This window comes from Chrysochloris asiatica, unplaced genomic scaffold, assembly GCF_000296735.1.
Source record: "Chrysochloris asiatica unplaced genomic scaffold, ChrAsi1.0 scaffold00276, whole genome shotgun sequence".
Classification (NCBI taxonomy): Eukaryota; Metazoa; Chordata; class Mammalia; order Afrosoricida; family Chrysochloridae; genus Chrysochloris; species Chrysochloris asiatica.
In genome coordinates this window covers 3,775,987-3,801,305 of record NW_006408794.1, presented here as the reverse complement: position 1 = coordinate 3,801,305, position 25,319 = coordinate 3,775,987, and the positions used below count along the sequence as shown (strand labels likewise).

General features: G+C 37.8%; 1 protein-coding gene across 1 annotated transcript in view; it reads right to left on the bottom strand.

The window, feature by feature from the left end:
* The window catches only part of DIP2C (DIP2 disco-interacting protein 2 homolog C (Drosophila)), a 631,911-nt gene that overhangs the window by 79,993 nt on the left and 526,599 nt on the right, over window positions 1-25,319 (bottom strand). Inside the window, exons 25-31 of the mRNA XM_006874421.1 lie at window positions 24,053-24,176; window positions 23,120-23,241; window positions 22,057-22,168; window positions 21,827-21,936; window positions 19,158-19,288; window positions 6,198-6,366; window positions 3,624-3,794 (exon numbers count right to left, since the gene is read on the bottom strand). Of these exons, the coding sequence (XP_006874483.1) occupies window positions 3,624-3,794; window positions 6,198-6,366; window positions 19,158-19,288; window positions 21,827-21,936; window positions 22,057-22,168; window positions 23,120-23,241; window positions 24,053-24,176 (939 nt within the window). The remainder of the gene's footprint in view (window positions 1-3,623; window positions 3,795-6,197; window positions 6,367-19,157; window positions 19,289-21,826; window positions 21,937-22,056; window positions 22,169-23,119; window positions 23,242-24,052; window positions 24,177-25,319) is intronic.

The window sequence follows — 25,319 nt, the reverse complement described above, 5'->3', positions numbered from 1 at the left end:
TTTGAGATGGAGCGGCTGGGAACTCTAGACCCAGAAAGGGAGAGGGGATGTGTGCTGACGACCGGAGGGCAGGCTTGCAGGGTGTATCCTTTGGTTGGTTGATGATGCACGGAGGGGATTGTAACCATGGCAGTGTAATGATATATGATAGGATGAATGTAAAGCTAATGTTCTTCCATGTAAACTATCACATAATTCACAATAAAACATTTTTAAAAAATTCCTCCATTTATAGAGCTCACAATTCAGGTACTTACTGACAAATCTCTAAGTGCCAACTTCATTCTGGGCTCCATAAATACTTTCTTACCTTCATTTTAATTCCACTTCCATCTTTTCACTTAGTCTTACTATATTTTATCTTTTGTTCAATGAATTCTTTCTTTTTATACTATATAAAACATTTTTAGATCTAGATGTTACAAATACATAAAAAAGCAAGTAAGGACATAAATGGAGTCCTGGTGTGACGCTGCAGGCTAAGTACCCTATACGGGGTCACTATGGGTTGGACCTGACTCGACAGCACATAACACCACCACCAGCAACAAGGACATAAACACTAGGGTAAGTAAAAAAGGACTGCTATTAAGTCACAGAAACCTTGACTAGTAAAAATTTCAAATGTGAAGTTATTATTTTTTGATATATCCTCTATCTAGGTCTATATATACTTTTGAAGATACTGTTTCCAATCCTATAACCCTTCCCTGAATAATTCTACACTCTTTAATTTACACAATATCAAACCGGCAGTTTTGGCATCCTGAAGAGATTCAAATCATGTTCTTTTGAAATGTTTATTGAGATTTGGAAATTTAAAAAAGTCCGAAGGAGCAAGATCAGGGTGAAGGGTGGATGGAGTAAGGTTTTCCAATTAAATTCTCAAACGACAGCCTTTGCTATTTATGAAAATTGAGTAGGTGCTTTGTTGTGCTGGAAAACAACAACAAACTTTCCTAGTTTTTTCCTCACAAATGCAGTTTTCCATATTCTTAAAACATCTTCACAATAAACCTCTGTGAACATATTGTGTCCTTCGAGAAAATCTATCAAGATTAGGCCTTACGAATGCCCCCAAAATAGTAATCATAAACTTGGGAGCTGCCCTCTCTGCTTTAAATTTAATGAGTCCAGCAGATCCCCTGGAAGCCACTGTGTTGACTGGACCTCTTTTTTTAAGGCACCATATTGTCAGGGTTCCTGGTGTGGTACTATGTGTTAATGTACCAGACTGCAAAGCCATTTGAACTGCAAGGTTGGTGGTTCAAGTGCACCAGCTGCTCCTCGGAACCCTATACAGGGTCGCTATGGGTCAGAATCAACTTGACGACACTTAACAACAACAAAAATTGTCAGGAGTCCTGGTGTGGTACTGTGGGCTAATGCAAAGTCGGTTTGAACTTCAAGGTTGGCGGTTCAAGCTCACCAGGGGTTCCTTGGAAACCCTATTCAGGGTCGCTATGGGTCGAAACTTACTCAACAGCATTTAGCAACAACAACAACATTGTCAGGAGGGAACAGTCCCTGGAGAAGGACACCATGCTAGGTAAAATGGAAGGACAATGAAAAAGAGCAAGACCCTCAATGAGATGGATTAGCACAATGGCGGCAGCAACAGGCTGAAGGTTAACAATGATTGTGAAGATGGTGCAGGGACGGGCAGTAAGTCATTCTGTTCTGCATAAGGTTGGCATCTAACAATAGGAAGGAGACTAAACACTGGACTGCTAACTGCAAGGTTGCTGATTCAAACCCACCACTCACTCCTTGGAAACCCAATACAGGGTCACTATAACCCAGAACCAACTCACTGGCACTTAACAACCCTAACAACCACACGGGGACAAAAACAATTCTTTATTACTGAGAGAATTTATCTGTAGCTATCCACTGATTATAGACAGATGTTTTAACACATTTTAGGGGATGAGTAAATCCATGTATGTATGAACTAGAATCCTGAAAGCAATACTTTTGGAATTACACTAATGGATGTACTGTTTTCCTTATAGTTATTTTTTTTTTTTTAATTTTGCATAATAACTGTTAGAGCTTTATCATCTGCTTTGGAGTAGGTGCAACTGTTACTATGGTAATACAGAACGCTCTTTTTGCTAACCCCCAATTACAAAAAAAAAAAATAATTTCTAAAGCACTTCAAATTATGGCTTATGAGAGGAAAAAAACAACAAAAAAAGAAATTTCATGATTGCCAAGTTTCTGTCTCTCATGAACTCCTGATTTACTCTTGACTATGGAATCCCGATAACTTGGCAGATGAAAGGGAATGTTAACATCTTATTGCTAAAATTAATCGAAGAAATGGAATTCTGCATTTCCCATTCGTCCTGATGTAACAGAAGGCTAAAAACATTTCTGAAGATCAGATAAAGATGAACAGGAATAAAACACTTGAATATTTTTTTAAAAACTAATTTAAGAAGGATAAATTTTTCAGATGTCCTTAGAAAATAATTAATTTCCATCAGTTCCAAAGTTTTTACTGAATCTTCAGAATAATTTGGACATTTACAATTAAAAAAAAAAGAAGCTAGAAACAGTTATATAAAAATATTAAAGCTATTTATAGCTAATTTTTGAAGCCATTGATCTTGTCAGACTGGTTACTATGGGGAGGAGGTGAGGTGTGTGCCACTTCCTTTTACACCATTGATGCCTAGACCACAAGCACCTACATCAAGAGTGAGAAGAGTGTGGACCCAGTATGGTCAGGTTCAGCAAACCTCTTTGGGGACCATGCACTGAAGAGACAAGGGTTGTGGAGAGCGAGCAGTGGGAATGAGAGCCAACCACAGTGTCTTCTAGTTCTCCTTTTCAACACATGAAGAGAAGTTCATGTCAATACACACTGTATTCTTTTCATGTACTGGAAGAACAGCTATGGCCTAGGGCGACTGCTTCCTTTTCCTTCCTTTCTGACAGTCTCACTCTGCCAGTCAGATATACTAATCTCCAGGGATTAGTATATCTCATGTTACATGTTTGGAACAGGAAAGAGATGAGAAAGAAGGTAAGAAATGGGGCTAATGAAGAAAAAGGAAGCCATTTTTTTCATTTGTCCCAGTTAATGAAAGGCTATTTTACAGGAATTGTTTCATACCTAAGTCACAGAAATGCAGTTGCAATTATTACTATATTGCCATTACAGCAGCAAATTCCTCAACCTGCTTGATATAATGTAGTTTTTCTTACAGAATCTATTTTCTATATATGCCAGACTCAGTATTTCTAGCAAAAGATTTCTTGCTAGAGTGAAACATTTATCTAGTTTTTAATCTTTTTGAAAGTCTTACAGCCATAGTCTGGACAATCTTCTACTCCTGTTATGCAACTTAAAATGCTCTAGGACAGAATAAGTATGAATGCAAGTTATGAATAATGGTTATTGACAAATGCAGACTGTAATGTAAAAATAATGAAACGAGTATTCACCAATCACATGCATTTGATGAAAAGATATTTTCTTAAATGCAGCTAAGCACCAATCAAATAAAAAGTGTTCAGGAAATGCAAGTCTGAGCTGTCTGCCTGTCATTTAAAAGTTACTCACTGGCTCTCATCAGCTGACTCACGCACCTATTGGTATCAGTGAAACTCACCTGTAAGCAAATTGCCAGGTTCACTCTGCAGCCGAACGAGGTGCTAACAGCTCGTGGATGGAGGCCCAGGTCTTTAAACAATTTGGAGAAGGATTGTGTGAGTGCTATCCGAGGCCGCTCTTCAGCCACAACTACACATGTCCGTACACGAGACAAATCGAGTCCTCTTGCCTAGAAATAATTAGAATTATAAGTTGACCTTCAGCATGTGACTTGGGAGCTCCTTAATTTAGAACCCCAAATAAACAATGGAATATTCAAAACAGTTACTCATTTCCAGGGTTCCCTGCGCCTTTAAGGCTATTAATTGGAATTTTTCTGTATACTACCCAATTCATATAAATCTTTACAGAAGCAGTCTAATGTCTAAAACTGCTGGTGGGTTTGAACCATTGACCTAGCACTTATCAGCCCAACACTCAACCTACTATACAGCACCAGGGCTCCTTGTTTCAGGATCATTATGTAAAAAAAATTAATGTAACAAATTATTGACCGTTAACACGGGCATCATTAAATACATATTTAAAATACTAGTGAGAAGCAACAGCAAGTACCTAGATGAGGAAAAAGGTTGAGGAAAATTAACTTCTTGAAAGAAAAAAAAAAAAAGGAAAGGGCAGAGTTTGGAAAAAAGGAAAAGCAGCATTTGTTTGCATTCCTTGGAGTACCAGCATTTATACATAAGAACACACAATGGAGAACAGTGAAAGAAACCAAACAAACTCAGTTTTAAAAAAATATAGGAGTATCAACATAAAATTTGGGGCAATTTCATAAAAATAGCTCTCCATTTTATTACTTCTGAGACTTAAAAGGTCACAAACATATTCTTATGATTGAGTATGTCTCAGTTTCTGTGGAAAGTACATGACTGAGCAAATCTCAATTTTTGGATCAAATTAAGTCAACTGAGCCAAACAGAAAAAATCATAGAAGAAGGATCTGAAGGGAGTCAAGCACAACACTCTCTGGGGTAAAAGCTAGGATTTCTTGGTCATGAAGGAAAACAAATTTAGTGATAAGCATCCCATTTAAAAGGAAAGGTATACAGGATTCTAGGCTAGCTTCTGGAATAGACATGAGAGGCTGAGGAGAATCATTACAAGCAGAGATCCTCCCGTTTGCTACGCATCCTTCAGAGTGGTCCTAGCACAGACGTAACTGAGTAAGGCTCCCAACGGAGGAGGAAACACAATCTAAGGTAGCTTAGACAATATTTTGTTTAAAAATACCATCTTATATAGTTATTGTTACACAGGAATAATTTTTAAGTAATAGAAATTATATGGAGTCCTGGTGTGTTTCTGTAGGATAAGCACTAGATTACAACATTGGTTTGAACCACAAAGTGGGCAGTTCAAACTCACCAGCTGCTCCTTGGAACCCCTATATAGGTCGCTATGGGTCAGAACCCACTCAACGGCACTTAACAACAACAATGCTTAAAAATGTGGCTCCAAAACTTATAACATGGAAGAACCTGAGTGAAATGCTAAAAATTTCTGTAACTTATTGCCTTTATCTGGAAAATGGAAACAACAGTGGTTTCTATTTCAAATAATAGTTATAAATATTGAATGAATTAATACTCAAAGTGCTTAGTTATCACTTCATTATATTATTGAAAAATATATTATGGGAAAAATTCACGAACATATACCGAATTATTATGAAATATGACACAGGTGGACAAGACTAAGTGTTGTCTATAAATTCAATTTCCTGTGTAAACATATAACTTCTAGTGATTTAACTTTGGTCTTCTGGTCAAGATTAATGAATGAAGTCTAAATAGGGAAACAAAATGAAAGAAAGATGAATGTATTGCTTTACATTATGTATGTGTATAGAAAATTTGTGTGCATATACACACATACACACACGTACACTCTGTACATATACAAAGGCAATTACACATCCAGACCTATAAACAGTGAACAGAATGTTGTAACATAATCACAACAGATCCTATGATCATAACTTATAATTTAGGACTACACGGTTTTCCATGGAAATAGGTTTCTCAGAATGTCCTAGGTTAAATAGGGAAAAATACCATCATTGTCATATAATTTATTCAATATTTTTTAAAGTCATCTGAAGCTCACCATATTACAATGCTTACTAGTTAACAATCACTATTGGTTAGAGTCCAGATCTAAAAATCAGTCTTCAAGGAATAAAGAATCTACTTAAACACCAATTTCAGAATAAAGTTACTTTCAGTAAAGTACTTAGGATGTAACACATTAGGATGTGACAAGTTGTTGCAGTGGAATTAAGAGATATCAATAGAATAGTCTATATGTTTTGGACAGTGGGAAAACCCTAGGGTTATGGACAAACTTTTTCATATGAAAATAATCTGGTAAGCATCATATGACTGTAGATTATACTTTGGCATTTGTGAAGCACTACTTTAACTTCATGAAATCATTTTGCCCCTCCAATCATGTATTTTCACAGAACCTTTGCACCCTGGGCACTGACAGTCACTAATAATGTTACTGCTAACCAATGTTTTTCTCTAGACACTCAAGAATAGAAGGCTGGCTGGATGAAGCTCCTTACCTTGAGCGATTCTGTTTGTGAGCCCAGGCCTTTAGTACAAAGCTCCATCACAGAATAGGAACAAAATGTATCCCGGACTTTATACTGACTCACAGCAAGCAGCCACAAAGCAGGGTTGGTTTCCAGCTCTGAAGGTGGGATCAGAATGGACTGGTGCCCTGAGTAAACACTGTGGAGACAGAAGGTTGCTGTCAGAGAGGAAGAGAGCAAGCTCCAAGGACAACTCAGCATCAAATGGGAGAAGCATAAGAATGCAATACCTGGGGAACGTCGAGCACACTTGTGTCTAAGAAATGGGAAAACTTGGGACAAGCCACACTTTTCATTTGTAAAATGGGGAAAATAAAATCAATTCTATATGTAAGTATTTACCAATGCAAACTGAAATAATGTTTATTAAACCTTCAGAAAAGCTAAAAAAAAAAAAAATAATATGAGAATAATACTACAGAATCATCATTTGAGCATCTTTGCACATTTAAAACATCTAAAAGTTGTGACATTGTTAGGGCTCTTTCAAAGCTGTTATGGGAACACATTGGTTCCCTTCCAATGTAGGAAACACAGGAATTGAATTTTTGTAAAGCTATTTAAATTGTCAAACAAAAATTGACAAGCTACAAACGCTTTGTGTTAAAAAAAAATCTACTGCAACACATCAAGTGCCCATTTGTTTAAATATCCTACGTGGGACTGCCGAAGGGGCACTAGCACAGTGGTCAAGAGCCCAGCTGGTGTTGTTAAGAACTGTCAAGAAGGTCCTGACTCATGGCAACCCAGTAAAGGCTTTTCTCACAGTGGCTCATGGGTTTGAACTACCAAAATTGTGACTCAAAATGACCTTGTGGTCTACTTCTTATCTTACAGCGCCACACTAGAACTCAACTGCTAATCCAAAAATCAGTGGTTTGAACCCACCAGCTGTTTCAAGGGAGAAAGATGTGGCAGCCTGCCTTTGTAAGTATTTTGTTGTTAAGTGATGTCCAGTTAGTTCTGACTCATAGCAAGCCTATATTGGGTTTCTGAGGAGTGATCTATAAGTTTGAACTGCCAACCTGAGGTTAAACTGACCTTGCAGTCCAGTGCTGATCCTACATTACTACACCAAAGGCTGTTGTTAAGTGCCTTTGAGTCATTTCCAACCCACAGTGACCCTGTATAGGGTTTCTGAGGAGCTGCTGGTGAGCTTGAACAGCGGACCTTGCAGTTCAACTGTCTTTGCAGTCTGGTGCATTAACCCACAGCGCCACCCCAGGACTCCCTTGGAAACTCTATGGGGCGTTCTACTCTGTCCTCTTAGGTTGCTCGGAGTTACAATCAAGGTGATAGAAATAGTTTTTATTTTTTGTTAAATAATGACTCTTTTCATATTACAAATGTTTTTTGGGTTGTTTTTTTTTTAAAGGCTGATTCCATATTACAAGGGTAGAGTTGGGTGGTTGTGACAGTGTGTGTGGCCCACAAAATCTAATACGCCCACTGAAGGTTTAGAAAACTGATATCCAGTGGAAAAGAAAGAAAATGACAGCAACAAATGTCAGTCATTTCTTTTAAGTTAGAAATTTTGCTAAAATGATTTAAACTACAAATATAAGAACTAACGAAAAATCAAATAATTCTTTAATTTAACCATCCTTTTCATTAGAGAGAATATTTATACAAATGAGAGAAATGATTACATATTTGACGTCATCAACTTGAGGCAAGTATGATTTTATGATAATGAAGTATCTACCCACACTAGAATTTGAATGGTCTTACTCATTTGTTTCCAGTTTACTACTATAGATCAATATTAATAGATGGCATACATTATAAGGAAAGACCCTAAGTAAATCACCTTCTAAAACTTAAGTAAAGGAGCTTTTCTAACTAGAAAAAACATTCACAGAAAAAACAGCACATTAGGTGTCTTATGAATTGCTGTATTATGATACTAACAGGATGTCCTTCATGTGTCCAATCTCTTTTTTAACTTTCAAAATTGAATACAGGAGAAACCAACAGGTTAAGAAAACAAAGCCAAAATGACATGGGCTCACAGAATCTACATAAAATAGGACCTTAGAATGGGAAACAATTCTTCGGCTAACACATGACAAAAAGACTCTTTTGTACCACTCTCCATTTCTCTGTGCCAAATTTTATTTATTTTTGTCAAAGGGAAACACAGCAGACATTGACCTTTTCTGTGGCCTTTTCAAAGGTTTTAATCATTTGAGAACCGGGTGATAAGGTGCAAAATTGGGAAGGTGGAGTAATCATTTATCACGTTCTTCCTGCACAGTTGGCTTTTATTGCATTTCTGATTGAGGAATCTGAAGCCTGTCTCATAAAGGCTAAAATTCAGACTAAAAAAGGTACCAGTGGTGTGTAACTTAACACAATACTTGTACACACACATACATACACACATACACATGCATGTATGCACACATAAGATTGTTATGATGTGATATCACAATGCTACATTAATTTTGCTTTATCATTTAAAGTTACTATATGTTATTGTGGTTGCTAAGTGCCATTGAGTCGGTTCCAACCCATAGCGACCCTGTATAGGGTTTCTGAGGAGTTAACTTACGAGAGCCAGAGTGTTTATTATCCTTGTATGTAACATCAGAATAAATAAAAACAGAGCATGGCCACTTTATTTCAACCATTCTGTGCCTGCCATCATTTAGACATGTTGTTGTTAAGTGCTGTTGAGCTGGTTCCGACCCACAGCAACCCTGATATGGTTTATGAGGAATGGCTGGTGAACCGTAATGGCTGACTTTGCAGTTCAAAGTGACTTTGCAGTCCAGCGCATTAACCTACAGTGCCACACGGCTATACTGAATCTACTAAAGCATCTCAAAGCACACACAAATGTTATTCCTGTTATTTTAAGGCAACAAAAATCCCATTTAAAGTGATTATTCCTTTTGAAGCACAGTGCTTCAAGAGAGGAGTTTTTAGAAAATAAAAAACTAACCAACCACCTGACTTCATTAACTTAGGGAAGACACAGCACAAATGTCACACCTCAAAGAAATGTTGAGATTTTACACATCCTTTCCCTTAGTTCTCTCATGTCCTGGCTGAGCAAAGGAACAGTACAAGTAAGAACTTTAAAAGGAAGGTTCTTAAACTAACTCTACTATGTACAAATAATCAGTATGCTCTTTGGAGACACTGAGAATAGGAAAATGTCTAAGTGAGTCCTGGTATGGCACTGCAGGGTAATGCATTAGACTGCAAGGCCAGTTTGAATCACAAGGTCAGCGGTTCAAGCACACCAGCTGCTCCTCGGAAACCCTCTACAGTAAAGTTAGGGATCAGAACCAAAAGTTAACACCACCACCACCACCACAAAATTGAAAGAAACTGTCTCCTGAGCTTTAGAAATCCCAAACACTATTCACAAAAGCAGGATGGAGAACACTGTCTTTGTGGACTACGTCATGCCAGTTGACCATGGTGTCCTGAGACTATGGTTCTGAGCCCCCAGGAATTCACTGCCTTAAGATGCTTGATAACATCTAAGAAGTTTGCTTCATTTTCCTCCCTTTATGAGCTCTGGTAGCGTAGTGGTTACGAATCGGGCTGCGAACCTTAAGGTCAGCGGTTCGAAACTACCAGCCGCTCCGCGGGAGAAAGATGAGGCTTTCTACTCCCGTAAAGATTTACACCCTCGGAAACCCTGTACAGGGTCGCTATGGGTCGGACCCGACTCGATGGCACTTAACAACAACAACAACAATGCTCCATCACATTCCTAGGTGTGTTCGCAGCAAATACCCACGTACAAATATTCTCTTTCACACCCTTCTATGTGTGTGGGTATACTCCCACTCTCCCTTGCATTCCGCTTCAGCTGATGTCTCTATTCATGTATTCACTCGCAGAACACTGTTGTCCCAAGGTTGTGTATATAATGCCATTTACCTCTATCACCTTTAGCCCTGACATGCCTCCTGAGTCTTCACCTGTCTTCACCATTTTTCTGTCACCTTCCCTCTTCTTGTATATTGCCCTCTTCATCATCTAAGCTAATATATGTCTACATTCTAGCCAGTGAATTACTCTCCCATCCTTCCTGCCCCTAGAACCCATAAAAGAATATTTCTTTTACCGTGGAAACCATTTGAGTTTTTACAATAGTGGTCTCATACAATATTTGTCCTTTTGTGATTGACTAATTTCATTTAGCATAATGTCCTCCAAGTTCTTCCATGTTATGAGGGGTTTCTCAAATTCATCATTATCCTTCAGCATTACACCGTATTCTACCGTGTGTATCTACGAAAGTTTGTTTATCCATTCTTCCAATGATGGGCATTAAGCCATCTCCATGTACTGAGTCATACAGTATTTCTAATGCCAACTTTTTGAAGAAGTACCACACCATTTTCCACAATGGTTGCACCATTTTACAGTCCCACCAACAATGTAGCTGGGTCTCAGTCTCTCCACACCCTAGCCAGCATTGGATGTTTCCTGTTATTTTGAACTTTGCTGGGATGAGATGGTGTCTCATTGGTGTTTTGGTTTGCATCTCTCTAACGGCTAATGAATACAAACCTTTCTTCACATGCTTTCTGGCCACATGCATGTCTTCTTTTACTTTCTGTTCATGCCCCTGCCCATTTTTTTTTTTAACTTTAGGGTTGTTTATCGTTAGCTTGTAGGTATATTGCAGTTTCACAGATAGTCCCTTGTCTGTGGGTTCTCTCTTTACCCTTTTAGCAAATTTTTTTGATGTGTTATATTTTAGGAGGTCCCAGTCATCTATATTGTCTTCTGTTTGTGATTTTAGTTAGGTTTGACAGTGTATTTATGCCATGTATTTGGGCCCCTAAGTTTGTGCCTGTATTTTCATTGATGATCTTTATAGTTCTAGGTTTTACACTTAAGTCTTTAACCCATGTTGTTTGTTTTTGTATATGCTATGAAATACGTTTTTTTTGTTTTTTTGTTTTTTTTTCTGTAAATGGATTTCCAGTCAGGGAAAAACATTAAAGCAAGAAAATAATTTTACCCTAATAAAAAGCATTTATTATGATAAGCATTCCAACCTAGCTTCTAAAAGTTGATTCCATTAAGACTTATATTAAAGATATATGTTTAAGCATTCCCTTTTTAATATTCTATGAAGAAAGCAGGATACAGAATCACATACACTATGATTACAACTAGGTTAAAAACAGCAAATGCATTAATAGAAACACAAAATACTAACAGAGCTTAGGTTAGGATAGTAAGTGAGTTAAGGGTTTTTCTTCCTATTTCACCTTAAATTTTTTTTTACATGACATGTAATATAGCACACCCACATAGAATTCCTATCCTAGAAAACATTCCACCATACATTCCATAACAGGATGAAAATATGTTTTTAATTGGTGATTACTTTAGGTCCTCTTAGCTGTATGTGTGTGTATGTGATCAATCAACATGAGACTGATCGACCCATCAATGGGGATAAAATGTGTTCATCTAAGAGGTATATTTTATATTTAAGTAGGGATGAATTTTACACATAGTGAGTTTTATTGTTGTTAAGTGTCATCGAGTCAGTTCCAACTCATAGCGACCATGCATAGGGTTTCTGCAGAGTGGCTGGTGAGCCTGAACTGCCACCTTACTATTTAAACTGACCTTGTAATCCACGCCACACTAGGAGTCTGCAACCATAAAATTTACCTCTTTTAAGGATAAAATTTAAATAATTTTTAGTATATTTGTGGAGTTGCGCAAGTATCACCACAACCGTTTTGGAGCATTACATCACCCCAAAGAGATCTCTTGTTTCCAATGTAATTAATCCTATTTTGAAACCTAGGCCCAGTCAGCCATCAATGAATTTCTGCCCCTACAGATTTGTCTTTTCTGGCCTTATAAATGGTGTCATATAATACAATCATCTAATGTGGTGTTTTGAATCGGACTTCTTTCACTTAACATAATGTATTTTATGTTCATCCATGTTGTTAACAGTATTTCATTGTATGGATATGATGTTTTTGTTCATCCATCCACCAGTTGTTGGCCATCTGAACTGTTTCCACTTTTTAAAGTAAGGCAGCTATAAACATTTACATCGAGTCCTTTTATGGGCATATGCTTTCTTGGGTAGATGCTAAGAGCAGGATTTATGGGTTATGTGGTAAACTTATGCATAATATTTATGAACTTACCAAACAGTCAGTTCATCTTATATTCCCATCATCAATTAAGAGACCTCCAGCTTTCCACAGCCTACCCACCACTGATTATTGCCTTTTTGACTATTGTCACTCTACTGTGTATAAAGTGGACTCTTCTCCCTGTGGCTTTAATTTACACATGAATGTTGAGGTTTCTCATGAGCCATTTGAATAGCTTCTTTAATGAAATGTCTGTTCAAATCTGTTGCCCTTTTGTAACTGAGCTGCTTGTCTTTGTATTATTGAGTTTTAAGAGTTCTTGATATATTCTGGATAGGAGTTCTCTATCGGATAGAATTTCTTTATCAGATTCAGGCATACTTTGTCTTACTGCACTGTGCAGATACTGCATTGGTTACAAATTGAAGGTCTGTGGCAACCATGCATTGAGCCAGTCCATCAACATCATTTTTCCAAAAGCATGTGTTTACTTCATGTCTCTGTGTCACATTTTGGTAATTCTCACAACATTTCAAACCTTCTGATACTATTACACACTAATAGGTTATAGCACGGTGTATACCTAAATTTTATATACACTGAGAGAACAACAACAACAAAATGTATGATTAACTTTATTGTGGAAGTCTGAAGCCTGCAAATTCCCAAGATACGATTGCATATGAATTGCAAATATTTTCTTTTAGTCTTTAGCTTTGTCCTGTCACTTTCCTTTCCTTAAAATTTTGTTTGCTATGTTGTTGATGTCAAGGACATACAGAGCAAAACATACACCAATTCAATAGCTTCCACATGTACAATCCAGGGACAGGGATTCTAGTTCTTTAAGTTCAGCCACCATTCTCATGCTTATTTTCTGAGTTGTTCTTCCTCTATTAGCATAAACTTACTGTTCACTAAATTCACTATCTAATCTTTCAAGTTGCTGATGTCAGTGTGATCACATAGTGACAGAGTTTAAAAGAGCACACTGCTCAACGCTTGTTGTTGTTGTGGCATGAGTAAGTTATGACCTATAGCAACTCTTCAGAGGAGTGGCTGGTGGGTTTGAACCACTGACCTTGCGTTTTTGTAATCCAGTGTCACACTAGGACTCCATTCTTGAGGTAGAGCTAAACTATAGTTTGGGTTTAGGATGACATCAGGAGATATTCTGGTGTAAGGCTTAAAGATGATCTCAGGACAACTATTTCAGGAGTACCCAAAATAAGTATTTGTATTAAAAGTATTTTTAACTTTGAAACAATCCCAAATTATAGAAAAGTTACAAGTACAGTAAAAATAACTCCCCCTCGCTTGAATCATTTGCAAGTGTATCACTACCCTAATGTTTTAACAACCTCCCAAGTTTTAGTGTGTATTGCCAACAAAGAGGTATATTTCTTCCAGAAGCCAATTAAACCACCAAAATTGGAAGATTATTTGATATATTTCACCCATCTAATCCTCAGACTCTATTCAAGTTTTTCCCGATGTCTCAATTATGTCACATGTAGCAAATTTCAGAGTCACACATCACATTGAAGTTGTGAGTCTTTTAGTCTCTTCCCCTGGAACAATTTCTTAGTCTTTGCTTGACTTTCACAACAACCACATTGCACAGGCAATCAATTTGTGTTGTCCTTCAATTTGAATTTGTCTTGTTTTTACATGATTAGATTCAAGATAAGCAGCTTTGGTAAGAATATCACAGAAATGCTGTTCTGTTTTCCTCCTTGCAATTTATCAAGCGATGTACCATTTCAATGTATTTCATTATTGATGATGTTCACTTCAACCATTTGCTTAAGGCAAGTGTACAGCACTTAAATATCAAACGTTACTTTGTTCCCCTTTGTAAAAAATAATTATTGTAATAATTATTTGTGGGTCACTACTAGATAAATCACTACATTCAAACTTTCAATGTATTCATTTACCTGTATCTGAAAAGGTTGGTAATTTCATATTTCATTCACAGTGGTTATAATCTGCTATAATTACTGATTTATTTTCCATTTGGCCAGTGGAAACTCCTTCACCCTAGCTCCTCTGTAGTTTTGCCATGTCTCTATCATTTTTTTGTTTCCTTGCTTTCAAACACAAAAAGACCACCAAGGTTCATCTTGTGCATTCCCTGTTTAAGTCCCAAAATAAGCATTTCTTAAGCAGCCCTAATTCATTTTTCAGGAAAATGGTATTTAGAAGCTAAGATGTGGGTTCTAGGTGTGCTCACTGCTACTGAAATATGGGCTGCTTGTATGTCCTTTGAGTGGGCAGACCTTACCTTACACACATACAACACACATTTGCATCTACATCTATTTCTAAAACCACCAGTTTATGTTAAAAAAGCATGAGTTCACAAAAATATATCTAATTACAATCCAACACTTTTTTCCCATCATCTCCAGCAATTAGAAAAATATCAGCAAAAGTTATGCATTTATAAGAATCAGAAATAATAAAAATTAGATAATAAATGAAACAGAAAAATAGAATCAACAAGACTAGAAGTTGGTTCTCTGAAAGGTGATTAAAAAAACAGACAACCACTGGCAAATTTAACAAAGGAAAAGGAGAAGATGCAAATAGTCTGAATAAGAACTGGGTAATGTCTTAACAGAACAAATGGGAATAAAAAGGATAATAATAGAATACTATGAAGAGGTGTCACCAACAAATTTAAAAACCTCGAAGAAATAAGACCGTTTTCTAGAAACACACTATCTATCCAAAGTAACACAGACAGAAGTAGAAATTCTTAACGGATCCATCATAAAAGAAAAAACTGAACAGGTCATAAAAATTCTCCCAAATTCACATTCAAGGATCAAACCTATCCGCTCTACACAGTATTGATAGGGATGGGCAACTTAGACATTGGCTACCAAAAACAAGGGAGGGAGGCACTAAGTGACTGGCTTACATGTTTCAAGAGGGAGTTTAGTTTTAGAGTGTGTGGGGGAAGGTAAAATCGCCCTGAATAGTTTTCATCTTGTTTAGATGGGTCTGGTGAAAGGAGATGGGGATACGATTCTTATGATTCAATAGTGTGTAATTGTTAATCATGACTAACTGTGACTGTCACAACTGTAAAAGCAGAAGTTCTATAACATAAACGGGTAGTAGTTAATCTTATATTCAAGGAACAGAGGATCCTAGGACCATGAAAGGGAGAAGAGTATGAGCATAATGTGTGACCCTATCCAGAGAAGCAGCAACATCAGATATAGAGGCAGAGATGAGGACATGGAGAGAGAGAGCAGCTGAGGACTCTAGACTCATGGAAAGAAAAAGGCTTTGTGCTGGCGGCCAGGAGGCAGGCTTGCAGAATATGCCCTTGGGTTGTTTAAATAATTATATATCTCAGACAGAAAAGAATCCTATCTCAGATGCTTTTCTTGAAAATTGTACCAAATATTCAGAGAAGAACTCATCATTCCACACAGACTACTACAGAAACAGAAAAGGAGTGAAAACGCCCACATTTATAAACCTGGAGCCAAAGTCAGGCAAAAACACTACTAAAATAGAAAACCACAGACCAGTATCACTCATTAATATAGTCAGAAAAAACTTCAACAAAATCCTTGCCAATAAAATCCAGTGACCTATCAAAAAAACAAACAAACACATATATCATGATCAAGCAGGATTCATGTCAGGTATGCAAGGATAGATAAGGATTATCTGTTAAAAAAACAAAAACAAAGTCCTGGTGTGGTGCTGTGGACTAATACATCAGACTGCAAAGTCGTTTGAAGTGCAAGGTTCAAGCTCACCAGCTGCTCCTTGGAAACCCTATACAGGGTCACTATGGGTCGGAATCAACTCAACGGGACTTAACAACCATAACAAAAAAGCAAGGAATGTAATCCACCACATAAAACAAAGGAAAAGAACCACATGATCATGTCAGTTGATGCAGAAAAGACATTTGACAAAATTCAACACTCATTCCTGATTTAAAAAAACACAAAACGCAACAAAATAGAACAGAAGGGCAATTTCTCAACATAATTAAGAGAATGCATGCAAAATCAGTGGCTAACATTAGTCTCAATGGAGAGAAACTGAAAGCATTCCCCTTGTGAAACGGAACCACAAAACGATGCCTTGTATCACCACTCCTATTCAGCAATGCACTGCAAGTCCTAGCCAGGCCAATAACTCAAGAAAGAGAAATAAAATATACCCAATTTGGTAAGGAAGAAGTAAAATGTCTCTATTTGCAGAAGATATGATCCTATACGTAGAAAAGTTCAAAGACTCAGCAGGAAAATTACTGAAGCTAATTGAAGATTCAGCAAAGTGGTATTGTACAATATTGTTGTTGTTGTTAAGTGACACACAAAAATCAGCTGGATTCCTTTATACTAATCAAGAGAATGCTAAAAAGGAAATTGGAAAATTACGATTTATAATAGCCACCCAAAAGATGAAATATTCAGAAATAAATCTAACTAGAGGCACACAAAAAATGACAAGAAACCAAAACTACATAAATGGCAGAATATACATAAAATGCTTGTGGATTGCTATTTTGTTAGTGCTGTCGAGTCAGTTCCTACTCAGAGCGACCCTGTCTAGGGTTTCTGAGGAGTGGCTGGTGAATCTGAACTGCCTACCTTGTGGTTCAGTGCTTATCCTACAGTAACACACTAGAACTCTTGGAAATGAACCCCATCCCCTGTAGGTCCCTCCCACCTCAACTTTTGGCCAAACAATAGAGAGATGTATGAGGGGACAATAACACTAGGGAAGTAAGCATTCCAAAGAAGAACAATCAATCATTTGAGATCAAAAGGGCAGCACTTGACCAAGGGCAAAGTCAGCAGGCAGGAAAGTTAGGAAAGAAGCAGGAATGGAAACAGGAAACGAGAAAGTGGGATGAATAATGTTGCATTGTGGGATTGCAATCAATGATATGAAACAACATGGGTATGATTTGTTGAATGGAAAACGGATTTGCTCTGTGAATCTTGACCCAATTTATAATAAAACATTTTTTTTTTAAATGGAGAAAATGTTTACTATATATAATAATTATAACCAACTTCATACTAGTTTTATAAATTCATATCCTAATTTTACAAATAAATGCATCACTATGAGTCAGAATGGACTTGATGACAGTGAGTTTGTTTTGTTTTCCTTTAAATTGATAAAAAATATGAGCATTTAAGTATTTATGGATAAAATCATATGATGTTTATCATCTGCTTTAAATTACTGCATTTAGGGACAAAAAAAGATAAGAAAAAAAAAAAGATGGGGAAAAAAAAGTAAGCGGTTAGAGGGAACAAAAACTGTTAAGACAGATACTTGCTGAAGCTGAACCCGGCATCTGGGTGTTTGTTAAACTGTTCTGTACAACCCATTGCTGTTGATTCTGACTCATAGTGACCTTACAGAACAGAATAGAACCTCCCCATAGATTTCTAAGGTGGCAATGTAAGATAAGCACTGGATTGCTTACCACAAGGTTGGTGGTTCAAACCCACCAGTTACTCCATGGAAACCCTTTCAAAGGGTCACTGAGTCGGAAATTGACTCAACGGCACTTAATGACAACAAAACAATCTTTATGGAAGCAGACTTCCACACCTTCGCTGCTGGGGGTGAACTGCTGACCTACTTGTTAGCAACTGAGTGCTTTAACCACTGTACTACCATGGCTTCCCAATCTTAATACATGTCTGAAGAAGAATGATAAAAAGGATTGTATACTATATTGGGGATGGTGTTGTAGGATAAACTGTGGACTGCAAGATCAGCAGTTCAAACTCACCAGCCACTCCTCAGAAACCCCATACAGAGTTGCTATGAGTCAGAACTGACTCGACGGCATTTAACAACATTCAAGTATCAATACATAGTCTTTCACAGTGCAGACTCTCATATGTTGTTGTTGTTAAGTGCCGTTGGGTCGGCACTTAATGATCCTATATAGGGTTTCTGAGGAGCGGCTAGTGAGCTTGAACCACCAACCTTGAGGTTCAAACCGACCTTGTAGTCCAGTGCATTAACCCACAGCACTACACTGGGACTCCAAAATGTGAATAGCGGGTATTTATCTGGGATCACTGGTTAGTATGATTATTGGTGGCATTATTTTCTCCTTTATATGATTTTGGAATTTCTGGGATTTTTATAATGAACATATTATCATATGTATCATCAGAAAATATGCCAAAAATCATCCATTTATTTATCTCTGTAGTCACCCATGTATATCTGATGAGCATTTGCTATGAGTTAGGCATTCAGCTAGCTGTTAATAGACAACACAGGCAATCTCCCCTTCCTAGAACTTTATTGGACTTCCTTCAACTGAACACCCTCATCCACCTAAAAGCCAAGGAGAGGCTTAAAAGAAGCTTCAGTTTGTAATGCCAATGAGTCCATGAAAATTTCCAGCCAGGAATAAATGCTAGATTTTGACAGAAAAAAGCTCTGATTGCACAAAATATGAGCTAGCAATAGGCCGACGCTCAAAATGCTCCTAAAGGCTATTGTCAGTACAAATGTCAACAAAACGTCATTGAGAATAATTTTTCTCCAAGTTTTACATTTCCTAAAGTGTAATATCACCACAGGTCTAGCTACTCTGTGCCCAGAATGGGATCAGTAAGGAGAACCACAAGGAGACAGGGTTTGACCATTTGCCAGCAGATCATGCTTTCTGACCTCATGTCCTAGAGCTGTCTGGCTGGGTGCAAGCATTAGCAAGTTCTCTGCAAATTGTCTATAATGGAGAGTGTTTTGTTTTGTTTTCCCTTCTTCTTTGTTTTTTTTTTTAGAAGACATTAAAAAGAAATCTCACCTGCAGAGGCACCAGAGAACAAATCCAAGTCCACAGTAAGGGTCCAAACAGATAGCCACTTCTCTAGAGGGATAAAGCTCACACTGCAACTTAATAGAACGGCAAAAGGCACTGGTGGCTGCATGAGACATCTGTAAAAGAACAAGCTGTCATTACAATGGCATAGTGTCTAACATCCAATGCACTCAAAGACTTTCTTAGGACCTGAGGCAGCTGTACCCAGGTTTGGGTCATGTTGGACTACAAGCGATGAGCTGTTGATGGTCTCATTGGTCTTCCAGCTTTCAGAATTTCTTGACCTCTAGGAACTACTAAGTCTAGCAACTGAAATAATGACAATCTTGCATTTGAATAGCAGTTTAGAAGAGAAAGGGATTCTAGTGCATCCCTTACAACAACCCTGTAAAGTAGGCAGGAAAGATGTTACCATCCATGTTTACCTCTCCTAGGTTGGCCCAGGACTGGGCAGTGTTTCGGTCTGTTGTGCACAGGGTTGCTATGAGTTGATATTGACTTGAAAACATCTAACAAACACAACATAAAAACAAATGTCCATTCTTTGGGCACACCTCAACTGTACACATCAAGTGAGAATGAGCAGTAAGGGAAAGTCAACAGGGCTTTGGAAATACCCTGTGGGGAAATCCAGGAGGCTATTAACCTAAAGTAAAGTGTATGGCCTTCTCTAGAACCCCCTTGCAGAGGTATACACAGGATCCATGAGGAACCGCTGAGCTCAGATTCACACTTTCAAACAGGCTGTTGTTGCTAAGTACGGTCAAGTTGATTCAGACTCATAGTGACCCTGATGGGTTTCTGGGGAGCAGATGGTGAGTTTGAGCCACCGCGCTTGCGGTTCAGTGCTTAATTTTACAGCACCACACCAGGACTCTTTAAACAGGTTGTTGTTGTTGTGTGCTGTGGAGTCGGTCCCGACTCACAGCGGCTCTGTACAGGGTTTCTGAGGCTGCAAATCTTTACGGGAGCAGAAAGCCTCATATTTCTCCCGTGGAACAGCTGATAATTTCGAACTACTGACCTTGAAGTTCGCAGCCCGATTCATAACCACTACTCTAGGTAGTACTATAAAATTTAAATTAAACATAAGAATATAGACTTCCTGATTTTACTCAAAGCAGACATTCTATTGTGCCCAGTTTGGACAAAACAGTTTACCAGACAAAGGTGATTCTTCCAACTTTTATTGTAGTAACTGAACTCTCAACAGTGTTTGTCTTAATGCTGAAATTAAATAAAAATCTATTTTTTAGTACCATGGGTATTAACTCTGTGATCCGTGAGTCTACAGAGCTGGGAGGGATTCCTATCACAAGGAGACTATAAGCCAGAATATTTCAACTCTGTCTTATATGAAAGCTTATATACTAAAGCATCTGGATTTTCCACTACTCAGTATTATAGCATATTTTACTTCAAGAATTTATAAAAAAAAAAACCTCATATGGTCAAAAATTTAAGATAAACTTTCATAACTTTGAGAAAAAGCCTAGTTATTTATCTCTCTGGCTTTTCTGGGGTTTATGTTTAGATTAAGGAGTCCCTGGCTGGCACAAATGGTTAAATGCTAGACTACTAACAGAATTGTAAGGTTGGCAATTTGAATGCCCTACAGGACAGTTCTACTCTGCAATACACGGGGTCTCCATGAGTTCAAATTGATTCTATAGCAACTGTTTTTCATTTTGTTTTGCCTTTTTAATACTTAGGTTAAGGGGAATCACCAGAAAGTAACATATTTAGATCACATAATTTCTATTTCATGTACTTCTGTTTTATGTGAAAATACCTTTACCTATTCCAGAATTAATGTTGTAGCTCCTGCTTCTATAGACATGAAAATGATGTGATTAAAAGTATGTGTTTCCCTTGGGAGTTATGACAGGAAGAGGTTCAAAACGAATTTCAGTACTCTAGTCACCAATTCAGCTTGCTCTGGAAATAAATATCTCAGTTTCTTTTGAAATATTATTTTACTTAATTTGTTACATGGTCTCAAATTCAACTAAAATGTAGATAATGTAGGAAAACTGAATGAATAACACAAACTCAGCACCCAAATCCCAGAAATGAGAGCTGCTAGGAAATGAGCTTCTTGTAGCTACAGAAGTATCTAGTAGCTAGTATTGTACATTCCTGGGGGTTTTGCCCTAAAGCTTTCAGGGCACTGATTCTAGGTGGTATTAATAGCGGCTCTTTTCTTTGATAGGAAAAAGGACCCTTGCAGTTACAATGGTCAGCAATCTGGCAAGTTATAATAGAACTTCAAATTTAAAAAGCAAAAAACTTCAGGGCATAGAGTTCATAAATGGTAGACTATCAGGATTTGGGAACCAGCAAGAAAGAAACACTTACCTAGTAATTTACCATATGTTAGTGAGGCTCTTTTTACAGAAACAAACAAACAAAAAAACAAATCTTTGAAATAAATCAGTCATCCTAATTAACTAGCTGTCCAATTCATACAGAGACACTGAAATAGTCAATCATTTTACAGCTTGAGCCAAATGTACAAATATACCTCTGTTCAGGTTTCAGTGAGAGTACCTACCAGAGTGGTATTATACATGACAATCTACACTCACAACATTACACGGTTTGTTCACTCTGTGCTACTTATCTAGAGATGATGTGGACTGTCCATGTCTCACCTTTACTCCAGCTAGCATTCCAGTTGTGGATACACTAAAATCAAGGTAAGCAAGTGTATCTGGGTTAGAAGGCTTGTAGATCTGGGCAGGCCGCTTCTTTGGCAAATCATCTGAAGACCAAAACAAAGCTATTAGTATATCTGACCTAAATAAAAATATATATGATCAAACAAACTTCTAAGGCAAACTTACGGAGTGTCAAAGTAGAGCTAACTAGTTCAACTACATACCTGTGTCCAGTATGGGGGGCCATGTCCTGACATCTACAGCTGCTGCTGCCTCTCTGGACCGTAACAATTTACATATCAGCTGTGTTGTCATTAAGCAGGCCGAGCGACTCACCTGAGGGTCGGAAAACGAAGTAGATACACAGAAGTCCATCTGAGAATTAAGCAGGTTGAGGTGAATGAACGCAAACAACAAACGAGAAACTCTAGACCATGACAAGACCAAGACACAGAGATATCCAAGGAATTCTGGGTCCACAGATGTTGAAAGGGGTCCAGGACCTACCCCTCAAAGCAGAAAGAGAAAGCTGATACCCTGAATTTGGATTTCAAGCCTCCTAAACTGGGAGCAAAAAAATTCTGTTGGCTAAAGTCATCCATCTGTGATATTCCTGTCATAGCAGCTAGATAATTAAGAAACCATCATCATGAAATTACTCTAACGTAACTACATAAAATATTCACTTTGGGGACAGAATATTGGAATTCTCTAGTCCCACATCATTTTGTTCTTTGTAGTTCTCTCCTTTCAGGGTAAGGGAGAAAGTAGAGTAGATACTAATTCTCTTAAATGTCCTCATGTAAAAAACAAAATCTTAACAAAAAAAACAACAAACCTACAATTTCAAGACAGAACCAGAAACTCCTAAAATTTAAAGGAAAAACTCTACAGAACGTATTACATTTTCACCTGGTTTGGCTAGCTCCGTTGAGTTTGGTGTGGTACCTCACAATAGTATTAGTAATGCTCTTAGATTGTTGCTACTTCCAGGTACTGTAAATTTCAAGTCACTGCAGTAGTTGCCATATTCCCTGGCCCGTAACTACACAGAAATTTAATCTTGCTTCTAGAACTAGACTATGAGCTACTTGAAGACAGAGACCATATCATGTTCTACTGATGTGTCTCCATAGACACATATACCTATAACCCACCCAGTACCACCCAGCACCCTTCTCAAAGTATATGTCCACTGTGGTGAACAAAATCTAACTGATCTATAAAGTTAGCACTCAGATCCAGCAGGAAGGTGGAACTGCCCACACATTTCCAGATCTTTGTTACCTCCACAATCATCTTTACAGTAGGCAATGTCGTTGCGATGTTCTGTGGATGTGGAGGGCGGACTGTTATTGGCACGCAGCCTGCATACAGGCAGCCGTAAAATGCTGCAATCAGGTCTATTCCTAAACAAGAGAAAAAACAAAAATTTCCCCTTGAAACAGATGAAAACTATTTGATGACAGTCATCCCTGCCAGTAGAAATACTATTATGGAATAAATCAGAAGGCTAAGTGAACAACTAAGCCCTCTAACATACTGCTTTTTCAGGCCCTGTGGGGTTTTGCTAAGCTTCAGTGGTCACTTTTATTTGGCCTGTTCTTTTAGGCATGAGATGTCTATGTCATTTCTCTAAGGAGTTATTCAATTTCATGATTATGAATTTAGTACTTAAATATCTTGCCATTATTAATTTAATGAACTGCCTCAGATATATAATAAAACAAATTTAGGTACAAAAATCTTTGTAAAATGCTACTTTTTTAAAAGCCTCTACAAGTATGTGGTGATGGCTGGTGGCTGTGTGCCGTGGAGTCGGTTCCAAAGTATGTGGTAGATTCCCTATATGTGGTAGTAACTAGACACAAATACATCTGTTGTTGTTATGTGCCGTGGAGTCTGTTCTAACTCATAGCGACCCTGTACAGGGTTTCCAAGGCTGTAAATCTTTACGGGAGCAGAAAGCCTCATCTATCTCCTGCAGAACAGCTGGTAGGTTCGAACTGCTGACCTTGTGGTTCGCAGCCCGATTCGTAACCACTACGCTACCAGAGACACAAATACACCTAGTTAGAATCAAACTGGATACAATGTAAATGCTCTGTGGTATTGCAGGGACTCTATTCATTCAACACCACACTGTGCAATAAAATGTCTCTTCATCTCGGTGCTCAGACTGCTGTCTCTCTGGGGTTAAATAGTGCCATGCTTCCTTACCTGGTGGGTAGACTAAAGCAACGTGATCTCCGTCTTGCAAGTGCCCTCTCTCCATCAGCATCACAGCTATCTTCTCAGCTCGCTTATGAAGTTGTACACAAGTCAATGAGTTCGCTATTGTACCCTGAGTATTAGAAGGACAAGTGGTTCAGTTAGAATTTTATTTCAAAATATCTTTATTGAGGTACAACTCACACATCAAACTATTCCCTTATTTTAAATGTACAATCCAGTGGTTCTTAGTGTATTCACCAAATTGAGCTGCAATCACCACAATCCTGCAGCATGTTTATTGCACCTTGCCAAAAATCCAAGTCCTGGTCTGATGTCATGGGACAAGCACTCATCAGTTTGAACTGCAAGGTCAATGGTTCAAACTCACCAGCTGCTCCTGTATGGAAACCACATACAAGAATGTTGTGGTTTGGAACCAACTCACTGGCACTTAACAACAACGAACCCCAAATCTGATTCCATTAGTTTCTTGGGGTGGTGCAAACAGTTAAGTGTTTGACTACTAACAAAAAGGTCGGAGTTTAAAATTCACTTAGAGGTGCCTTGGCAGATGGACCTTGAAATTTGCTTCCAAAGATTCATAGTCTTGAAAACCCTAAGGAACAGTCTTACTCTGGACGCATGGGGTTGCCAAGACTCTGAACTGACTTGACGGCACTTGACAATAACAATCAGCTGTCACATCCCTTCCATTTCATCTAAGTAAGAATTTAAAGTTTCTTTTATCAATGAGGCGTTTCTTTCCTTGTTGAGCTTCAGAGTACGATATAAACATGGATCTGCTTAGGAACATGTTACAGCATCACAGTAAAGGAGTCAGCTAGGTATAGCTGATATAATAAATACTTTAAAAAGTAACTACTTGAACTAAAAATAAAGAGCTGAGATTGTATAGCTCAACCTAGTGATTTCGGAACTTTCATTGTGGGTACCCCCAACAGTAAGAATTAGTATTAAATCTACAGAGATTCATACTTAATAAATAAAACTCATTAAAAAGTGTTGTTTTTTATAAACACCATTTCAAACATCAAGGAAGTAACATACAGCCAACTGATCTTTGACAAAACCAAAATATGTCCCATGAGGAGCGGATAGTCTCTTCAACAAATGGTTTTGGCAGAACTGGAAAATGATATGCAAAAGTCTGAAACAAGACCTTCACCTCACGCCTTATACAAAAACCAACTCAACATGGATTAAGGACCTAAATGTGAATCCCAGAATTATGAAGGTCATCAATGAAAAATTC